The sequence below is a fragment of the Apostichopus japonicus genome, chromosome 6, assembly GCF_037975245.1.
Source record: "Apostichopus japonicus isolate 1M-3 chromosome 6, ASM3797524v1, whole genome shotgun sequence".
Classification (NCBI taxonomy): domain Eukaryota; kingdom Metazoa; phylum Echinodermata; class Holothuroidea; order Aspidochirotida; family Stichopodidae; genus Apostichopus; species Apostichopus japonicus.
Window position 1 is genome coordinate 11116062 of NC_092566.1, and position 22404 is coordinate 11138465.

The following is a 22404-nucleotide window of genomic DNA, read 5'->3' on the forward strand; positions in this document are numbered from 1 at the left end:
TGCAAATTAGCATTGCCTGGAAAGGGTCATTTCCGGCGATCTAGGGAGTATCTTTACTCAAAACCTTTCTGTACGCTCCGCGCCAACCTGTGGTGGCGCTCCGCTTGGCGAAAGCGCCCATACAGACCATTCTCTCTCCCCTGACAAGTACCCTAGCTCCGCAACTGGCACCTACTGAAAGAAGAATAATTTGCAATGTGTTTTTAAATGGTTAAACTTATATTATTATCATTATTGTTGTAACGACTTCCCCAATAATTATAACCAATATGGAAGGGTAATAACACGGAAAATGATTTTATGTTATTGCCATGTGATGTAATAACCCGATGAATGCCTATATGATATGCACATTAACATGTGGAACGCGCGGGAGCGCGCAAAAGATTTTGGTTATATTTTTCGGGCAAGTCGTTACAGCCCCCCCCCCCCCAATCAAATGAGGCTCCTACGCCAATGTTACTAACCCGCCTCCTCGTGAACAAAATGTAACGAAGATTACGTAACGTTGATTAAGAATGGTACAGCTCTTGGTGAATGCACTTGTATGTGAATAACACCTTGTGCATACAGTAGTCTCCGAGTTAGGCGTACTGACCAGCGATCTTAAAATAAACCGAGTATTTGTCACAATCCTTAAAAGGGAAGGATTAGATTGCTTCCTCGTTAGTTGAATAAGTCAATTACGTGACTCGATACACATTCGATTGCATATTTTCTTGTCTTGTATTCCATTGTTTTGCTTTTGCTTTTATAGGCCAGCTTGCACTTGTTGATTGTCAGAGCTGTATAACACAACCGTCGAATAGAAGGCCAACCGGATTTCTAATTTTACTTTTCATTTTTTGGACAATTTGAACGGATGTTCTTGCCGGTTCTTCAACTATATGCTGCATTATCATTCAAGTTTATTTTTTTGTGTGTATTATCACATTATTTATGAAGTAACCAAACAAACATGTCTATAGCTCTGTCAGTGAGCCACCAAGTATCAGCTTAATTCACGTGAATTGCACGCCTTGCTTGATCCGGCAAAGTGGAAACCCATGCAGGCAACCACAGAAAAAAATCTCATTGACCCTCAGTCTCTGCAATCTTACGGTGATGGTAATTTTGTTTTGTTATACACAGCCCGCTATGGTAGGTTACGTTCGAAATTAAATGAGAAATCTATTTTGTATTAAGGTCTAACATGAAGCAGACATAGGCTGTAACATGCACAGATCTCCTAAATAGTTTACATAGTATCCAAACTTTACATTTATGGGTCACGCAAAAGAGAAATTCCGAATTAAATTGGCTCAATTTCGTTACCTGGTAGCAAGGGGACAGTACGTGGACTGGAAGCATACAGGTGGGTTGTTCTTAAGCTATCTTAAAAAAACCTAATTTACTAAATACTTTATTAATCGTCACCATGAGATCGCATCTCTTGATAAACCATGAGAAACTGTCACAAAAAAAAAGATTTCGTGTTTGTCTTTTCATTTTATAAACAGGTCTTCCAGGGAAACCCTTCCTCGTTCTTTGCATACTCTGGCCTGCCCTGACATTTCTTTATCTATGCTATGTGTTGATCGTACTAGACAAGTGTTTATCGTCGTCAACCGTAAAAACGTTACTCCATTGTGTTTATTGCTACGTTATGATGGCCACATGGGGTCTATTTATGTACCTTATCTACTTCATCCGTCTTTCATTTCACCGACAATTTCGTCATCTTTTCCTTTACCTCAACGAATTCCAGGGAGAGATTGACCTCTGTCGAGATACCATCCAACACGTCTTTGCCGAATTCAATTGCTTTCGCAAATGTTGTAACATTTATATTATGATAATGTTTCCTCTGTTGATTTTATCTGTAACGACAAATGTCACATGGGATTATGTAACAGGTGATGATGCTCAAGGCATGAATCTCCAAAGAAATATTAGTGATATATTAATGAATTACTTGGGGTGGATCATAACTGCAATGGGCCTGTCCTTGGGATTAATTGCTATAGGGGGAGTCAGTTTAAAGGGTCTTAGCGATAGATTTTATTTCAATGTTTTGCAGCTGCAATCTGAGTCTTATGCGAAATTTTGGAAGAAAATTATCCATGAGATAAAAAATCTGTCAGAAGCATCGAACCATGGAGTTTTTATTACTTTATCGTTTGCTGTTATTGGTAGTTACATGGCTCTACACCTGCAGGAGCAAGATTTGACACGTAGTTGTTGATTGCTGTACAAACCATGTCGTGTGTTAAGAATCCTCATTTAATATTGACTATCTGTAAGAGCAATTTCCAATGGGAATCTTTAAAGGGTGCGAAGACTCGCGCAAAAAGAAACGTCTAATGCCGGTAATCTGACCTAGGTTTGAATGAGGTGTAACAGAAGTGTTAGACACCACCATTGATCCCAGAAAATACACACAGCCTGCTATACCGTCGGTAATAAGACACTATAGTGTACAGTCAGTACATACAGCTGCGGTCAATACCCACAGCACAGTGTATAAACGATACAGCGATGGACATCTCAGGTCCAGCTAAAGATAACAAGGTATCACGTTTAAACGTGATACCTTGTTATCTTTATCTTATCTTGTTATCTTGTTATCTTATCCATCGCTGTATCGTTTATAACTACGTTACAAAACGTCACTTGCCACCGACAGAAAGTTAACTTTTTCAGATGGCCGCACGCGGTTTGGGGTGAGTCTTCAATGCCTTTAAGCGTTTTGTACAGCGGGCAATGTCATATCTGTCCTAACAGAGTCGTATGCGTCCTAACAGAGCCGTATATATATATATATATATATATATATATATATATATATATATATGTATATATATATATATATATATATCGCATAATACCTCAAAGAAGCTTTTTGATTGGTTGACGACCAGACATGACATTGTGTAAGGCCGCCAAACGAATTGTGGGTAACATTTAGTTGCTAAAATGTACTAGTTGTGAGTGATAGACACCGTAGGCAAGTTCGAGGCACTATGTGTGATAGGAAATGTGCAGGTACTATGCCCAGAAGCGTCCGTCAAAGACTCCGCGAAAGGCATTCTCGATGATTTTTTTCACCATTGGCCTGCCTTAGTATAGGTTTCCCCCCCCCCCCCGCCCCCCTCCCCAATAGAGCACCATGCATAGAGACGTCATGGTTATCAGTGAGAAGAGTTCTAGAAGTTGATTTTCAATTATTGTTTTTATTTACATCCTTGTAGGAGAAGTTGACTAACTGGTGAGTTAATTGACTTGCTTAACAGTATTTTGTTCAATTAATTAAATTGTCATTATTTAAAGTATAATTTACCCTTACTGCAAATGAGGGCTGGCATGTGCTATTCTACACAGTGTATTGTGTAGGACAAGGCTATGGTACAATACCTTAGAGTAATATATTTACTTATAAGAAGTGTGCATTTATTTGTTTTCATTAGTACTTTAAGAGTTTAGTCCTGGGGTTTTTGAGTGTATATCAGAAGCTCATGGTTGAGATAACCATGATCATTGCCAATTATGTGTACATATGTGTCTATATATGCCTTTTAAAGTTTGTAGTGTTCAGTTTGAGGGACATCTCAAAGTGTCAAAGGAAGTGTGTGCCTTGAAGGTTAGGTTAAGGAAGTGTAGGCCTTACAGAATTTACTCTATTCATAATTTCTGGATTTGGATCTATGTTTAGTTAGATGTATAGGCTGGTGTTTGTTTCTAGGGCAGTACTGTGGAAAGATATATAATGTGGCCTTTGCAGTTAATCAATACAATTGTGTCTTGGTCTATTATGCCACTAGTTATGTACATATTTATTAGATCGTCTGAGGGACGTTTTCCCGACGTCTATATGTAGTTAAGCGGGATTCCTCCTTGCGTTTCACCATGGCTGTTCCAGTTATATTGTACAGTGTAGTTTGTCAGACCCATTGGTCATCCTTGACGCCTGTCATGTTGAAACCGGGAGTTCAAACGTAGCTAACCCGCAAGTTGATTCTTGAGAGTGAAAGGGAGCATCATCGTTATTAAGGTTAAGGATATTGAGTTTATAACTAAATTTAAAATTGTTGATTTAATACTGAATATTTAACATCGGTTTAATCATGACTGTCTTCGTAGTTTCGAGTCGATTCTTGGAATACTTTTGCCTACTTGAAGGATGAAAAAGAAGGACAATACTACTGCAATGAAAATTATTGTATAAATACTATAACATACCGTGAGTATATTTAGTTAATCACAGTTTACATATATGTTGATTGTATGCGATGTTTTATATGCTCGAGTTTTGGGTTTGATTCAGGGTTTTTACTTATGGTCAGAAGTCGGGCGCCTTCTATTTATCCATTTTACACAACCTACTCCAAACCCGTGTCTTTATTCAGTCTACACCCGTCTATACCCGACCCCGCTATGGGGCCGAACATGCTAAATTAATAGCGGCTTTTGGCGGCTTAAATCCAAACTCACCGTGACAGTCACCACCCCCCTTACCCACACCCACCATTGTGACATCCCTGAGCTATACCTCTGGCCCCCCAATAAAGAACTTGTTCTTACGTTACTCAGTCGAGGGGGAGGGGAGACTTAGAATCCCCTAACTAACTGTGGAAACGGGTAAAATTTGATATTGTACAGATAAAGGTTTCGATCAGTTCGAGATCACTTTAATTCGTAGACCTAATACTATCCACAAATTTGATATGAGTTCCTTGTTCACTCTCTGGTCATGCAATGAACAATATATAAGCTGTATTCAACCAGTTTGTGGCAACTAAATGTAAAGCAATTCAGCATTTTGTGTGTAAATAGGTGTGTTTAGCTTCTTCTGCAGAACTTCACTTCCTCCTTGCCTATACGCATGGATTGTAAATAAGTACACGCACTGTCGTCTGTGGAATCCATGCACTGTCGGGAACTATTGAACTTTTGACACTCAATAAAAGGCTGATGAACCTCTACGCGTTTAACCCTCCTCAAGCTACCGCATCGCAAACATAGGCCTATAACCATACGCGTTGGAGGCGGAACTGGGCGGCTGCCCTACAGGATATTTCCGTGAAAATTCGGGCAATATGCTGATATTGTTTCGGGCTCTGAAAAAAAAAATAGACTGCAATAATCTTGCTTGATGAGAGTTAGTAGCTCCGTATAGTACAGGTAGTTAGACTAACGTTCTAAGCTTGACCGACTGGACTGTTGGCAATATTATACAGAATATATAGTTTAGTAGAAAAAAAGGATCAGGATTATTGGTAGACTACGGTAACCCTAAAAAATGAAAATCCTTGGATAAAAATTTACTTCCAATGGTAGCACAATTATGCATCTTTGTACCTGTAGTGGCAGAGCTGTTTAATTGGCCTTCCATGAAATTAAAAAAAAACTAAAAAAAAAATTGATTTCGGGTGCTGGAGGCCTACAGACCAACACGGTATTTATACGAGTTAGCTAATTTGCACCATTTACGACCTACGTTGATAGATTTCGAGCATTTTCGTGTGTTTCGACATTTCTTATAAGAGTCATATATACTTTGTTTCCTTGTTTTTCGTGTTTTTTTTTGTGAGCAACAGAACGGTGTAAATAACTCTTTGTAAATACAACTTGTTATGTTACTTTACTACGGAGTTTCGTCAGTGTGTGTTATTACAGACTTTCGTCTTTGTCTTCCTCAAACTTTAGTCGGCTCCCCAGCTCCGTGCCCGGACATCACAGTACCCTTAATTTGGTCAAAAAAATTCTCAAAGGTGAGGAGATCTCACCAGTGCACCCTTCCATATATCGGTTTACATTTTACGGGCAAATCGTTACAGCCCCCTCCCCCCCCCCACCTTCCCCAATCAAATTGGGGTCCTACAAAATGTAACGAAGATTACGTAACGTTGATTAAGAATGGTATACAGCTCTTGGTGAATGTACTTTCACCTTGTGCATATACAGTAGTCTCCCAGTTAGGCGTACTGACCAGCGATCTAAAAATAAACCGAGAATTTGTCAAAATCCTTAAAAGGGAAGGATTAGATTGCCCCCTCTTTAGTTGAATAAGTCAATTACGGTCACTCGATGCACATTCGATTGCATATTTTCTTGTCTTGTATTCCATTGTTTTGCTTTTGCTTTTTAGGCCAGCTTGCACTTGTTGATTATTTTTACCGTCAAAGCTGTTGAATAACACAACCGGCGAATATAAGGCCAACCGGATTTCTATTTTTACTTTTCATTTTTGGGACAATTTGAACGGATGTTCTTGAGACTTTTCCAGCTATACCCAATTCTTTTCACGACAAAGTAGAGCTGATAAGGTGACGAATCGGAAATAGTTTTAAAAAAAAATACCTTACTCAGTTCATAATAATTCATGATGTTCATAATACTTGCTTACTTAAAATTTACTTAATATGTAAATCATATATAGTTCAAAGAAATACGGTATTGAACCTTCAAGTAAACAGACAAGGAAACCGTCAATGATGCATATTTCTAGCGGCTGAACCGGAGCATCAGATGCATGAACGATTGTATTGTTTGTCGGCAACCATATACGAAGTATAGTGCTAATTTCAGACACACATCGGAGTACAGCATTACTAACTATGTGAGTATAACTATATTTGTTCAAATTTAAGAAATCATTGCCTAGAACGTATTTTGAACCCGGGATATCATTCATGAATGCATATATTGATCTGATCCGATATGTATGTTGAATTTATCATATGTATAGGCCATATGTTACGTCTATACTTTATTCATGTGATTCTTACATAACGTTGAAATGAGCAACATGTATGATATATTAATCAAAATGTGAATATGTTTATTAATTAGTATGCAAGTTGGTGCTTTCATCAGCACATGGATGTTACCTTTCATTACAATTCATGCTGACTTGATCAATGTGTGCATGCTGAATAAATATTTAGATATAATCATCATTGAATCCATATTGATTTGATAGATACAACGGATACTACTTTTGAATCGACCAATATTTATGCTGAACTCGCCAATACATGTATAGGCCTAATGTTGATGCTAAGTATTCATTATGTGGATTTGAATGAACATAAATATTTTGAAATTAAACGATTTCTCATCAGTTATCTCAGAAGTCACGAAAAGCTTTTAATAAAAATTGGTTATTCTGAGATGACTCAAGCTTTCTTAAGCCAGTAATCATGGTTAAATATTCGATTCTTCAATGACTTTTGAGCCACATATTTCTAATGTTGTTCGGAATTCTCAAAGTTCATATAATGTAAGAAGCCTCAGCAGATTAAGCAAGTAGATTTCTCAATGCAACTGAAGGGTTACTTCACGCCTTAGTTAGGCCTACTACACGTCTCGACAATGGAATAGCCTTGATGTTTTGGTCTACCCAAGAACTTTACCACCAGTGGCGGAGCTAGGGGTATTGGTCAGGGGGAGGGAGGCGAGAATGGTCTGTAGGGGCGCTTTCGACACTATCTAAGCGGAGCGCCACCACAGGTTGGCGCGGAGCGTACAGAATTTTTTTGAGCAAAGAAGCTCCCTTGATCGCCTGAAATGACCCTTTCCGGGCCTTGCTAATTTGCAGATAAACGAAGAATAAATAGGTGTCATCGCCATTGTGTCAGGAAATTACACCAACAAAATGTGAAAAATGTCAATAGGTAGATAAGAGCGCAATAAAAAAGTCAATAATCGCGAATAAGTAAAAAGTGTTAAAAAGCTGAAAAGAGCGCCAGCAGTCCATTTGAGTCCGTCAGTGGGGGGGGGGGGGGGGCATCCGCCCCCTGACTGTATGGACGCTCCGCCACTGGATACCACTACACCATTCCAGAAATAACAGAACACCGCAGTCCTGGTGGCGGTTAGTCCTACATGATCTGAAGGCTTCGAGGGTCAAAATTTCCCCGACTGATTTTAGATAGAGGCATGGATCCTTATGGAAGGGCCATGCAGAGCAGTCTCGTAGCCAGAGCTTCACCTTCTTTTTTTGTAAGTGGGTGGGGAAAGCACAAAGGTTGGCTGTTGCCCGTACTAGGGAGGGTTTTAAGAGGACGGTGCCCCCCCCCCCTCCTCCACCTTTGAGTAAATTTTGTTTGGTAAGCGAGTAATCCCAGAATGATCCTATCATGTTTATCATTTTACATACATTTCATTTTTAGCGTATTAGTTTCAATGTTAGTCATTTGGAAGAAAGTCTATTTTTATATTGGGAGGACAAGAATGTCCCCCATGAACCCCCACCCCCACCCCTCAACCTTGGTACAGAGAAAAATCGAGGATTTTGTAAAGGACCTGGAGGGGTGGTGGTCCTGGAGTAGTTGAAAAGTTTGGAAGTCAAACGGTGTGTTATGAGATATATTTAGACTACTGATTTATGTTGAAGCAAAATGTTGTGCTAGAAAATACTCTGAAATTTTGTATCTATTTATGTGAGCCAGGTTGCAAATGGGTTGTACACCAGGGGAGGGGTCAACCTGAACCCCCCCCCCCGATTGGCGATGGAGGTGGGTTCATACCCTCCTCCCTTCCACCCCCTCCTCCCTTCCACCCCCCCCCCCCCCGCGGGCATGGCACTGGACAACCGCATTTTAACTCTGTCAATAAGTTGTTTAACTGACCAATAATGTATTTATCATATAACTGATGTGTGCGGGTTTTCTCTTTACTGTAACAATTACTTTACACAGAGTTTGCCATTTCAGCCCAGCCATGGAATTAGGATATCAAATTCCCGCATCTGAGGAGAGATGTTTGATCGCAAATGATTCTACTAAAAGAGAGAAATGGCCCGTATCGTTTTGGATCATTCTAAAGATTCTTGGAATGACTGACTCAAAAGTTGTGGACGACACAAGGAAGTGCTTAAAATGCCGAGTGCGTGGATTACGTGTAAACAAGAGAGATACGTTTCACAATAGAATACAATTGGATAATTCAAATGTTACATGCCATGACAACGACGAAACGCAACCACTCTTAAATCAGCTAAATAAGAACAAAGAATGTGACGTTTGTGATACGCTCTGGTGGGATTTTTATGGCCAAACTGTTAAATACAACGAGAGAGGTATTGGTAAGTTACACACGTATTAGCAGGGGTAGGAGCCGGAGAGGGCGGGGGGCACATGCCCCTCCCTGTAACTTGTTTCCAAAATAGCAAATGTTCCCTACTGGCAAATAAAATGTGCCCCTTTGATGAAGAATCTTTTGGATATCTTAATCCTTTGTTAATTGTAATATTTTGTTTTAATGATTCACGCGTGCACCATATATAGATTTGATAGCATATTAACACACCATATATATTTTAGTAATATGGCCGGTATGTATCGGTTTATAGCATAACGAGTGGTGGTTGTGGAATGAGAAAGTGCCCCTCTGACGTTGTGCCCCATCCCCACTTTTTGGAAGGTTCCTATCCCCCCCCCCCCCCTGCGTATTAGTATAGTCCCACTAAGTCTATTTTAAGGCCTGCGGAGCAGGGCCACGTGTCAGCAAGGTTGTAAGAAAACCGTAGTACACCTTTTCATATAAGTTAACGTCTCCGTGTACCATTTTCCATGTGTGTTATATTAACAGAAGCACTCTCTCGTAAATAAAACAAAATCAAGCTTATATACATGAAGGGTTATGGTTATTCTGCACTATTCTCTTTCAAATCCCTCTGCCCATTAAATTTCGCGTATGGGTATGGATGGTATGGGCTATACAGTGTCGTTCGTAATAATTGAAGAAGAGGTCTTTTGGAACGCAGTTTCGAGACAGACTATGTTATCTTTAACACCTAAACATGTGTTTTCTAACTCGCTTTTTTCTCCTTCAGCGAAATTGCACAAGTAGCACCAAATAGCAAATCACTCTCACATCGCGCGTCTGTACTAGTGTGCAAATTCATATCGCGTGTTATGAGCGTTAAATCAGAGATCGGTGAATAACATATATAGATCATCTATGCGCGTTAGGACCCAGAGCCGTATATTTAAATATACGGCTCTGTTAGGACCCAGAGCCGTCTAAATATACGGCTCTGTTAGGACCGATATGACAGCGCCCTCTACTAGCCCCATTATATAATGTCATCCATTTTGGAAAACAAAATAAAGGGTCTTTTTTTTTCGCCACCAATCAAATTGAATTCGAAGAAAAAAACAAACTAGCAGAAAGCATGGATGGTTTGTATTGCTTATTACAATTCCGGTTTTAACATTTTCCCCATGCAGGTGCCAAGATCTGGTGCCACTACGGGAGCGGTGTCATGTCCTCCGTGATGTGGTCAATACTCCTTGCTATCAATGCATATTATCTTGGGCTGACTGTTTACACAACGTGGGCTGATTCCAAGCAACTTCTACATTTTATTAATCAATTTCCATTTGTTGCGAGTCTGTCATTTTTTCCTTTCGTGGTGCTCTGTTCCAGACTGGAGAACCATCCTTGTCTATTCTGGGCTAGAACTTTCAACATTCGTTACATTGCTAAACGGGCACAATATGTGGACTGGAAGCATACAGGTAATCTGTTCCTCACTCGGGATAAAGTCATCTCACATATTATATAAGACTGAAAGGGATCGCTATCAATTTACTCTCAGTGAAACAAGTATCCTTCAGTTGGCTGATTTCAAGAGTAATGTAAATACATTAGCATTCAATAGTAACATATATATATATATATATATATATATATATATATATATATATATATATATCAATAGATGAAGCGGTTCATATGATATTCATCGCATAATAACCTAGGGTAGTGCGTGCCCATCGAGAAGAAAGTGTTTTGGAGACCCGGTGGAGGTTAACTTCTTGCCTCTTCCACGGCGGCCTCCGTAGAGAACATGGTGGTAGGCCTAAATATCACAGGCCAATATAAAGGCCTATATATATAGGCATATATATGCCTATATATATGCCTATATATATATACATATATATAAATTATTATTGTCATGCTCAATAAACGCAAACTTGAAAATAAATGCTTGTTTAGTATCTATTTGATATAAAACCTTTCATTGTTTCGCTTTTCCTCCATAATAGGTCTTCCGGGGAAACCATTCCTCATTCTTTGCATCATCTGGCCCATCCTTTTATTCACGTATCGAAGTTACGTCATGTTTCACGAGCAGTGTAAACTAACCCCAACCAAGGTCAACACCGTTTTCATTTGTGTTTACGTTTTCGTTATGTCGATCACATGGTGTCTGTTCGCTTACATAATCTACTTCATCCGCCGTTCTTTTCATCGACAATTTCGCCTTCTTCTGCTTTACATAAACGACTATCAGGGGCAAATAGATCGCTGCCGAGATACCCTTCACAACGTACTGACTGAATTCAATTGCTTCCGAAGATTTTGCAATATTTTCGTTATGTGTATGCTTCCCGTGCTTACTCTGGCCATAGTTACAAACATCACGTGGCAGTATACCCTCTTTGACGAATGGTCGAAAAAGAGTGACGCAACGAGTATACAACCACACTTCGATTACTTGGGATGGATCCGTCTCTTGATGTGCTTCACTTTGGGAGTAATTGCGATAGGAGGATTCGATGTAAAGAACATTTGCGACGAATTCTACTCCAATATTTTGCAACTGCAATCGGAGCGGTATCCGAAATTCTGGAAGGAAATTATCCATCAGATCAATATTGCGTCGAAAGAATCGAACGGAATTTTTATCTCTGTTTTATGTGCCGTTCTTGGTAGTTATTTGACACTCCACTTACAAGACCAGGATACAAGCATTCTCTGTTGATTGCCAGTTGTGAAACCCAGAAATGAAAGAAGAAACCCAATTGGCTATGGCCGTCTCTTGCCAGATTTGTACATTGGAAACATTAATTCAACGTAACTGTTCAACTACACACAATATTAGTAAGCCGTGTTTGAACATTGTATTGAACTCAGTGATAAGTAAGATTTCTTACACTTATGTGGGCCTACTTAATATAAAGTTAAGCCGTGTTTTACTTTTAGGAGTTTTGTATTTTCACAAGGTACTTTGAAACTACGACTTCTGTTGTCTCCCAATCACCTTTCACATGCCTAATGAAGCGATATAGATCTATACTGTACATATACCAAGAATCAAAGCCTTACTTAGTTCGCAGTTATTGCGTTTACCAGGTTTTAGACTTGGACTTATGTTGACCTCACTGACCTTTGAACTCCACTAATGTCGATATGATTATTTCAATCAGCCAGTTGGGACAATTTCTTAATGATAATACCTCTGTAAAGTGTCCTCCAATATCATGCTTCAAAGTACTAGTATTGTCAGTAAAACAGTTCCTAACCTTTATCTGATAGAAACATGATATTCATACTGCTCGTACTGACAATACGAGTGCTCTGAAGCAGGACATGACACTACAGTATAGAAAAAATTGTCCCAACTGGATGTTTTCAATAATTCCTGATGACAAGTAACTTCTCTAACACCTCCTGGGTGATAGAGAAGGCCATGGGGACTGTTAACCGACATGAGGTAACTCTATATTTCCCGACGTGTTTAAACAAGAAGTTACAAATGGTTTTCAATGATTGCAGACTATATATTTCCCTTTTAATAATATCTCATGATAGGTTACAGTTGGTCTCTGACTGTTACAAACTTATATGTTCCTCTTTAACAGTTGATAAATGATTTTGTAACAGTAATTGCTGACAGATTTCTATGATATCCAGACAAGTCTTTCCCCTTCAATGCTCTCATGACTGTTTATTGACAAATCTTCCCCCAATTACTATTGACTCTATTGCCTTATGAGAGAATACAAAGAACAAGTTTTTATATTAATTTTGAATCAGTGGCGTAGCTAGAGGTAATTGTTGGTTATATTTTTCGGGCAAGTCATTTACAGCCCCCCCCCCCCCCCCTAAATCAAATTGTGCTCCTACGCCTATGATATTTCCACCTTTCGAAATCTACTGCCTTTGAACTGTATACTGAAATACCTGAAATTTCCGTGACATCTAGTCATTACAGAATAGAATTTAAAAAAAAAAGAGCGAACGGTCGAAATCACAATCTATAAATTTGCTAATAAAAATATTCATGCCTGACGACATACATCAATTTCGCCATGTTTTTCTAAAAGTGCTTATTTTTTTACTCCCATTCTCCCCTTTCAGCGCCCCCCTAAACCCGGTGCCCGGGGCACGTGCCCTCCTTTGACCCCCTAGCTCCGCCACTGGTTTGAATTGACAGTATCATACTGTACATGAACCTTAAGTGACACTTCTGTATATTCTGTGTTATACTAGCACTTGATGCCTAAAACAATATCTCTGCCACTGTACATTAATGTCAATTATAAACATTTTAATCAGTGCTTACTGAATATGTTACAGTACACTAGATGTACTACCTATGATAAGTGTAATTAATTTGCATACAGAACGATAAGCTGAAGATGGTTTTGTCGTCAACCTGTTTAGCAGACTAATGACTACATGTTGATTACACCTATTCGAATATAAGAATTCTTTCATAGTGCGTGCCAAATAATTCACTACTCGATAGTTACCTTATACGGAGTCTGGTGGAAAGCAGAAGTGTATCAACAACAACAACAACATTCCGATAAGGGCCTAGTGGGGGTAGATGTGCACCAACACCATATATCAAACAAGATGAGGTGGCACACAGCTCTAGGTGAAGCAACACCATATAAACATGATTTGGTGGCACACAGAGGTGAAACAACACCATATAAACAAGATTTGGTGGCACGCAGAGGTGAAACAACACCATATAAACAAGATTTGGTGGCACGCAGAGGTGAAACAACACCATATATTGGAACAAGATTTGGTGGCAACGCAGAGGTGAAATTACACCATTTTCATAAGAATCTGGTGGGAAGCAGATGCAATTTAACAAAGATACAATTGGACACAGAGGTGCACCATAATTGAGGACAGTCTGGTGGGAAGCGGAGGTGCACCTAAACGGTTTTGATAAAGATCTTTTCTGGGCAAAGGTGTGCCAACACCACCAGGCACCAGCTTATGGTAATATCTTCGTAAATGATGGGAACAAACCAAACAAAATTTAAAAGTCAAGCCCACACAACTTTTAAAAGGGACTATAATTTTCGCGGTTTCTTCTCCGGAACATTTTCCAGCATCTCCTTCAGTTCTTCTTCCTCGTCCTGGCCTTCCCTCTTTCGGCCTAGATATCGACACTCAAAGACCTCTTTCATGTCTTGGAATGGAGTAGCTGAATCTGTTTTGGATTTGGTAATATTTAGAGCGGTCCTCACTGACGGTAACTTTAGCACAATGTTCTGGCCCAGACTGTACGCAGCTGACACAGTCCAATACAGTACCAGTGACTGGACAAGAAGGAGACAGTGGGGAAAAATTTGAGAGAAATTAAAACCTTTGGACAACTTTTCCCTTTACCATATCATACTTATATAAAATACGCCAAATGGAACTGCTGTTTACAAGACAATATACAGGAACATATAAAGTAACAATTTTTATTGATAAATGGCCATTTAATTAACATACCAGGATCAAAGCAACATAACTACCACTGAAATGATATGAAAACAACCATGTCTGCCAATACATAACCAATGTTTCAAGGTCACAGAGTGTTGTCGAGCCACTCAATTTCAAAAGTGATGTCACTCCTGAGAAATTTGTGAACATTTTTTAAAGTGGCAGTTAGCACTGTAAATAGTCATTATCATTATCACCACCAACGCTACCATAACCACCACCAACACCACCACCAACACTACCACCACTGTCATCGTTGCTGATGTGTGCTATTTGCTTAGCGTGATCAAATGGAAATTTCCGCTTGGTCCAGGTCGGGCAGAGGTCAATACTGCCCATTTACTGGTTGCCTTTCATATCCACCTCCTCGATTTGCATACTTATGTAATCGATGTACAATTACGTAATCGATGTATACTTGCGTATTTTGTGAAGGACACATGCTTCATTCCTCTCCTGGTTCAGAGAGGCGTCGCACATGCTCCTATAGCACTGTTCCTTAGTATGTAAGTATTCTAATTGTTTTATATAAGTATTAAGGGGCTTGGTATTGTAATTGTATATCTCTTTTAATATCGCATTATAGATATTTGCCTTTAATGTGATTTTGCTGTATGCTTGTGCCTGTTATTTTGATTGCCTTTCTTGTGTATTAGTTGTTTGCTTATTTGTAAGAGTATCTGGAGTAGAATATATCGCCAGACGTTATTACTTTGTTGGTGTTCTGTACATTCTCCAGAAAGCCCCTGTTAACCCCAGAAAGCCGCCGTTAACCCCAGCAAGCCGCCGTTAATCCCTGTAAACCCCTGTACACCGCAGTTTGTCGTGCTGTTGGTTTTGCCCGGTAACGATTGTAAGTTAATTTTAATTATCAAGAATGTAATTGTCGCCAATCTTTCTCTATGTCTTGTTTCATGTTGCCAAATGTTATTTGTATACTTCTTCCTTTTGTGCATTGTTTTATAAGGAGAAATATAATGCATTATTATGTTATTATTATGTTATTATTGATTTGTTCAATTCATGTGTTTATTTCACCAATGTTTGTATATTGATGTTTGGATATCTTTACTTTCTAGTTTTCCCTGTGGTCTTGTTGAAACCACGCGTGTAAATAAATGGGTTAAAACCTACAACCACCTGTTCAGCTTAATTGAGCGTCGTCTCGGTGACAACCACCAATAGCACCAACACCAAAACCACAACCACTATCACCACCACTCCCACCATTACCCTTTTGGTACACATTACTGTACATACAGAAAACTCACAGAAGGTATGTAGGCTGCGATTGGAACCATCAACACAGAGAATACTCGTAGAAAGTTATTCAATCCCTTTTGGAAGCCGCTGACCCTGCCCTTATGGAGAGCATGCATCTCAATATTGATTAGGTTCAGTACACCCACCAGAACAGGGAGGACCAGGTAAGGGTCTGGGATCATCAAATTGTGGAACCAGAGGGCACCATCAGTTGCAAACTCTGAGACTAGATACTCTGGATCTGAAAACAAATATATCTATATATAAAGTCATACTTTCATTGTGTTATGTTTGCACTTTTCATGCCACTGCCAAGTCTTGCTGACGGGGGATAAAAAAATTCAATATATATATTTTCTATATCAGTACTCCTTATTTGTCAATTATGAGTCATATATATAATTGAATGGTAGTGAGATGATTGTATGTCCAGAGGTTCGGAACCGGTAAGGAAGGTTGTAATTTCCCTGTAGGCGTTTGTCACCTGTATCAAAAAATACTAGTTCTGTTTTGGTGACATATTTGCCTTACTCTAGAGACCAAACATGTGCTAACCTGATTCCTAAAGCCAGATCTCAAAAGAGATACTTTGAACAGACTTTGTTAAATGAAATGGAGGTAAACGACAAAGGCAAATGAAAATATATATAATTGAAATTGTAGTGAGTTGGAAAATCCAGAACAGTGAAAAAACTATAGAACATATATATATATAAAATAGTTAGCTATATTGCATACAGTAACTTACGGAAACTAACTTTTTGTGACATATTTATATATATTTATATATATATATATATATATATATATATAAATATATATATTTATATATATGTATATACATGGGCGGTGATCATGGGGGGGACGGGGGGACATGTCCCCCCCAATATTTTAGGTGGGGGGATATAGTATCTAATATCCCCCCCAATATTTGGTGGCATAGTTTTTTCTTAAGCAAATGTTTTGTATTTTTTTATGATATCGCTAATAATTTCAAAATAGAAAATGCTTAGATGCATTTACAAGGCCTGGGAAGTGCCATTTCCATCGATCTGGTAGGCATTTTTGGCCAAAATTTTCTTTTGCGCTTCGCGCCAACTTATGGTGGCGCTACGCTTAGAAAGTCTGGGTACAAGCTATGCCTCTCCCTTGGCAAATTCCTCGCAAGGCACCTGTCTAAATTTTCGAAAATTACTTGACCAACATTCTTCATCATACTTCCCTCTACTCGTTCAATTTTGAAGTGTCTGTTAGGGGTTGAGGTTTTTTTTTTCTATATTGGTTGTCCATAGATGAATTTTTTTGCAACATTATGGGTATGTTTTGAAGTGAATTTATCATTCAAATTTTGAACAAATAATGGGCTTAAAACTTTGAAAAGTGGGGCTGACGGGTATTGTGGGGCATTACGTAGAATTACCTACAAATGCAATGATCCACAGGAGATGCAATGAGGTCGAACATGATGTGTGACTGGTGACAATCTTGAAAAAAGGTTATGAATGAAAAAAAAGACTATTAGGAAAAAGTTGGTTCTCAGGCAAAAGTGTACATCTGGTTGGTCATTTTCAAGCTCGAGAAGTGCCATTTCCGGTGATCTGGGGGGCTATCAAAACCAAAATTTTTCTTGTACGCTGCGCGCCAACCAATGGTGGCGCTCCGCTTAGATAGTAATTCGCCTGCACCCAAGCAAATGTACCCCCCAATATTTGAAACAGATCGCCGCCCCTGTGTATATATATATATACATATTTATATATATTTATATATATATATATATATATATAAATATATATAAATATGTATATATATATATATACACATATGTATATATATATATATATAGATATATATATATATATATATATATATATATGCATTTATGGTGGGGGGGTGTTCAGCTACCACCATGTTCTCTACGCAGGCCACCGTAAAAGAGGCAAGAGGTAAACCTCCAACGGGTTTCTTGATGCACTATCCTATTGCAATTCAGGTCTTTGTTTACCCCTTCATTCTTGCATCCAAAATGCTTTTGCAATAAACTAAATTTACAACATATTTGAAGTGTTGCTAAGAAAATTACCCTCACTTTGTCAGGTGACTACACGTCAGTTGTTCTCTTCCAATTCAAGGTTAAATCTTGTTTCTTAAACTGTTAAATAAAAAGTTGTGAGCTGCCACAGGATTGAATTAAGTAATTAATTTTCTTTTCTCCACCCATATCACGCATTATTCATAAAAATTGCAAATTTACAATGATCTCCAGATAGAGGACCAATTGCAGGTATTTTGACTTGTTCACCTGTGAAGAAGCGTCCTGAGAAAGCACCGCTCATGTTCCGGAGAGCCAATGACATTGTGATCCACAGAGGGAGTTGTACCAGTAGCAACACAGAACCTTTGGCAGGATGACAATTTTCTCTCACATAAATCTCTTTAGCTTGGAGTCTGACCTTTGACACAGAAAAAGAATGATAGACAGTTGAAGAATTGTTTGCGCTTCATCAACTTTGCGACCAAATATTCCTAATTTAAATTTAATACTCAAGGTGTGAAAGGATCGTTATGGCAAAACATTACTATCTGGAGGACAATAATCATCTTAATTTCTTATCTGGTCTTATATTATCTCTTTTTCTATGACATTTTAGTTTTATCAAACAGTTTCATCTCACCAGTCCAAGAAAGACTCTCTGAGCACGCTTCTCTGACCATTTCTCTTCTTTCATCCGATGCCTAAATCTTTGAGAGAAGATGTACCTGGAACGTGCTACAATTTCGGGCTGAAAACCTTCCACTTTTCCTCTGATGTTTTGGGCATACACAGACAAAGGGAAAGTTAGAACAAATCTCAATGCAAACGTTGTTACTGCTATAGATCCTGCCCAGTGGAAACCAGACAACGATTGTCCTAGCTCAAAAAGCGACTGAGCCATGTGAACTGGTTCCGAGGTTAAGATGTGTTCATAGACCGTAACAGGTTCGGTTGACTTGAATCTCTTAGAACAAATGCCCACAGCTGACTTTGCCTGAAGAAATGGGCGATGACTGAGATGATGCAAAAACATCGCCTTTGTGATTTTTTGAGATCTAGTGTCAAATGAAGGACCAAAATTCAGGCAAGTTGTTCCTGTCATAGTTGAACTGGATAAATGTCTATTGCTGTTATTATATTTATATGCCACCAAATCTGCAGTTTCTTTCCCTGGCTTCCAGCTGCATAGGCATGAGTAACTCCTTAATGGTACAACCCTAACACCTGCAGAGCTGGCATGGATTTGCATAATTCTAATTCTGCTTGTTACTCTCCTTGCGCCGTAAAGTTTCCAACTGCACAAAGTTTCGATAGATCCTGCCCTGGGAACAAATTGAAAAGTTTGTCTGCAGAACATTGTGCCTGAATTTCTGTGTCCGTATCTGATGAAGGAACCAAATAAAAACCCAAAGGCAATTTAATATGGGTTGGTTACATTTATGTCCAGATATTTTTAAGGATAATGAGCACCTTTCACTATATTACTGCCTTGAAAGAGCATGTGGAAAACAGAACTTTCCAGATATAAACTCCAAACCACAACTGCATCAAATGAGGAATAAATTAGTACATTAGCTCTGTTCTGGACTTCTATCATGTTCTATAATGCCAGTGATACTGAAATACTAGGTAACAAAAGCCAATTGTATTATTGTGTGCTATTAACACAATTTCTATCATAGCTATATTAAACCATAATACAGTACTTCAGTCATAAACAAAGTGTATGTGTTGTTGGACTTCTAGTAATTATTGGCCTACTTTAAGCAATTGGCTTCATGCATTCTTTTGCACAAACTCACCAAATGGTACAAGTCCTGACAATGTAAATAAGCTCTTTGACAGTTTACTAACCCCATGTAAGGCCAAAACATAACTTCATGAGTACCCTTTTTTTGGAGGGGGATGGGGGGAGGAGAGGGGTTCCAGCAACTTTGAGAATGGTCGAGCCTATTCTTCTAGCAGCCATCAGGAATAAGAGAAACGCATAATGTTATCTAGCAAGCAGCAGACAAATAAGGCACAGTGCCCTCACTTTTTATTCAGCTGCTCAACGAATATGGGAATATATCATGTTATTCCCAGGCAGTCTGATGAATGAGGACTAACACTCACACAATTAGCAAAGCTTCCATGCAATTAAAAGAAAAAGTATGTTATTCGCCCAGCAGCCAGACAAATAAGGTGCACAGCCCTTGTTATATGTTTTCCCTTGGGCAGCTGGATAAAGATGGAATCACAACTTGAAAACCACACGTTCTCTGTCTAATTTTAAATGTACATATTGCAGATACAACTATTTAATTTTGCATAAATAAAGGAGTTGGCGGTTATTGAAATGGAATTTACGATACGGAAAGTTGAATCTCATACTATATCCCACAACATGCCAAGTGTTGTGTTTAATAGACCATTAGTTCGTTCTTCAAAGGATTTCTAGTTGTACCCTTAGGATTTCAAAGAAAGTTATTTTAAGTACTTGGCATTTCATCACTATGAGATGGAGTTGTGTACTTGGCACTCTGATTGGTTAAGTAACTCCTGGACGAATTTTAGGGTATTGCATTATTATTCAGTCAGCTGACCGGCGAATTGCCACAACGCTTTAGAATATGCAAATGAATACCATAACTGTACACTAGTCTAACATAAGGCTTAGCCAGGCCTAGGGTGCTCAATAATGGAGGCTTTGTAAATTGTAGTTTTTGCACTAGTCACTATAATAATGAAATACACGAAACTAACATGATAACCGAGCTTAACCTATTGATGTCTATTTTACGAAAACAGCACGGAAACTACGTAACGTTACTAACATAAGGTCACGGTGTCTCGCATATAACATACAAAGTTTGCAGTCCTTAACTCATATTCGCTAAAGTACTGCTTATGTTATACCAATAGGATTGTGAGCACAGGTGTATAATCATTTACTAGTTTTCTTGGAATACGATTGCAGCAAATTACCTTCAAATTCTTTCTACGAGGATTAATGGCTTTCCTTAATAATCTCACCTTTTCTCAAATAAATGTCAGCAAAGAGTGGACACATGGGAAAGCCAACGACATTGCTTTTTTTAGCTGGTTTTGCTCGAGGCTCGAGTGCAGGGGGTCATGCAACTTCATCACTCTCACAGACAGTTTGATATCACTGGACAGCCGTATCAGTAGTTACAGCAAACTTAAACTAGTTCTTTGAAATACAGTAGTTGATTCTGAGACTTCCAAAGGAAACCAAAAACAATGTATGTATGTGTGCTTTTTTTTTAATTGTGAAACAACAGTTCATCGAGATGTTAAATGAAATGAGATAACAATGATTTATATAAATAGCTTTAAAAAGTTTTGGTCGCTGTTCGACATCATCAGTAATACTCCGGTCGAGTGGCAGTGGCGGAGCGTCCATATACAGTCAGGGGGAGGGCGGATGCCCCCCCCCCCCTGACGGACTCAAATGGACTGCTGGAGCCCTTTTCAGCTTTTATCACCTTTTACTTATTCGCGATTATTGACTTTTTTATTGCGCTCTCATCTACCTATTGACATTTGTCACATTGTGTTGGTGTAATTTTCTGACAAAATGCTCTAACGACGGTCTTTAATTTATCAGCTATTTATTCTTCGTTTATCTGCAAATTAGCAAGGCCCGGAAAGGGTCATTTCCGGCGATCTAGGGAGTATCTTTACTCAAAAAAATGTCTGTACGCTCCGCGCCAACCTGTGGTGTCGCTCCGCTTAGATAGTGTCGAAAGCGCCCCTACAGACCACCCAGCAAACACAAAACGTTATCATAACATTTTTAAAAGAGCCTTTAAAATATGTTTTATAACGTTAAATGTGGTGTTATAAAAATGTCGGCATAACTGTTTTATTGAGATATTAATGTTATATTAATGTTTTAACGAAAAAATGTTTGGAATAATAGCCTGAAAACGTTTTCGTGACATATTTATTACACCACAAATAACGTTATTAAAACAAAAGACGAAACGTTTTAATAATGTTTTAAAAACGTTTTAGTGTTTGCTGGGCATTCTCGCCCCCTGACCAATACCCCTAGCTCCGCTACTGTCGAGTGGATAATGAAGATGACAACTAGCATCTCGGATATCATCGGGTTTCGAACTCTGGCCATTAACTAATATGGATTCAAATCCAGGAGATTTCCACGGTTTTCACGAATCATGTATCTCTCGTTTCTGGCTGGCATACTCCATTATTAAGAGAGGGGTGTTTTAACATTTGCGTTGATTTAAGGGGACGGAATCCCCTCCCTTTCCAGAAAGTTTAGTAACTATTGAGTGTACTTAGATGCAAAGCAATATTTAAATATGTTGAAGACTTTTGGACTGTTTTTTACCGCACAAACATGTTATTTTTTGTTTGTTTTTTTGTACTGTACACTAGGATTCCGAAGTATTCCTGACCTGCGCCCTTGCTTGGAACAATGCCACACAAACAATGTTGAAAAATAAACTCATGAACGCGATTTCTAGCACGATTAAATTACCTGACTTCAATTGAACGTGAGTTTGACGATTGGATATTTAGTTGTGCAAATTTCGTGACACTTAGCAACTAACCAAATG

The 22404-nt window shown here is 38.7% G+C and overlaps 2 protein-coding genes across 2 annotated transcripts; one reads left to right on the forward strand and one right to left on the reverse strand.

Moving 5' to 3' along the window:
- The first annotated feature begins 1302 nt into the window (after nt 1-1302).
- LOC139968979 (uncharacterized) lies at nt 1303-13804 on the forward strand. The gene is made up of 5 exons (XM_071973637.1): nt 1303-1354; nt 1500-6598; nt 8682-9067; nt 10215-10505; nt 11040-13804. The coding sequence occupies exons 3-5, from the start codon at nt 8704-8706 to the stop codon at nt 11756-11758; spliced, it is 1374 nt and encodes a 457-aa protein (XP_071829738.1). The 5' UTR covers nt 1303-1354; nt 1500-6598; nt 8682-8703; the 3' UTR covers nt 11759-13804.
- On the reverse strand, nt 12828-20985 carry LOC139968981 (cytochrome c oxidase assembly protein COX18, mitochondrial-like). The gene is made up of 5 exons (XM_071973638.1): nt 20831-20985; nt 18456-19197; nt 18083-18233; nt 15789-16021; nt 12828-14342 (listed from the first exon to the last, which is right to left on the reverse strand). Exons 2-5 carry the CDS (start codon nt 19170-19172, stop codon nt 14094-14096), a joined length of 1350 nt encoding a protein of 449 aa, XP_071829739.1. The 5' UTR covers nt 19173-19197; nt 20831-20985; the 3' UTR covers nt 12828-14093.
- Nucleotides 20986-22404: the final 1419 nt, after the last annotated feature.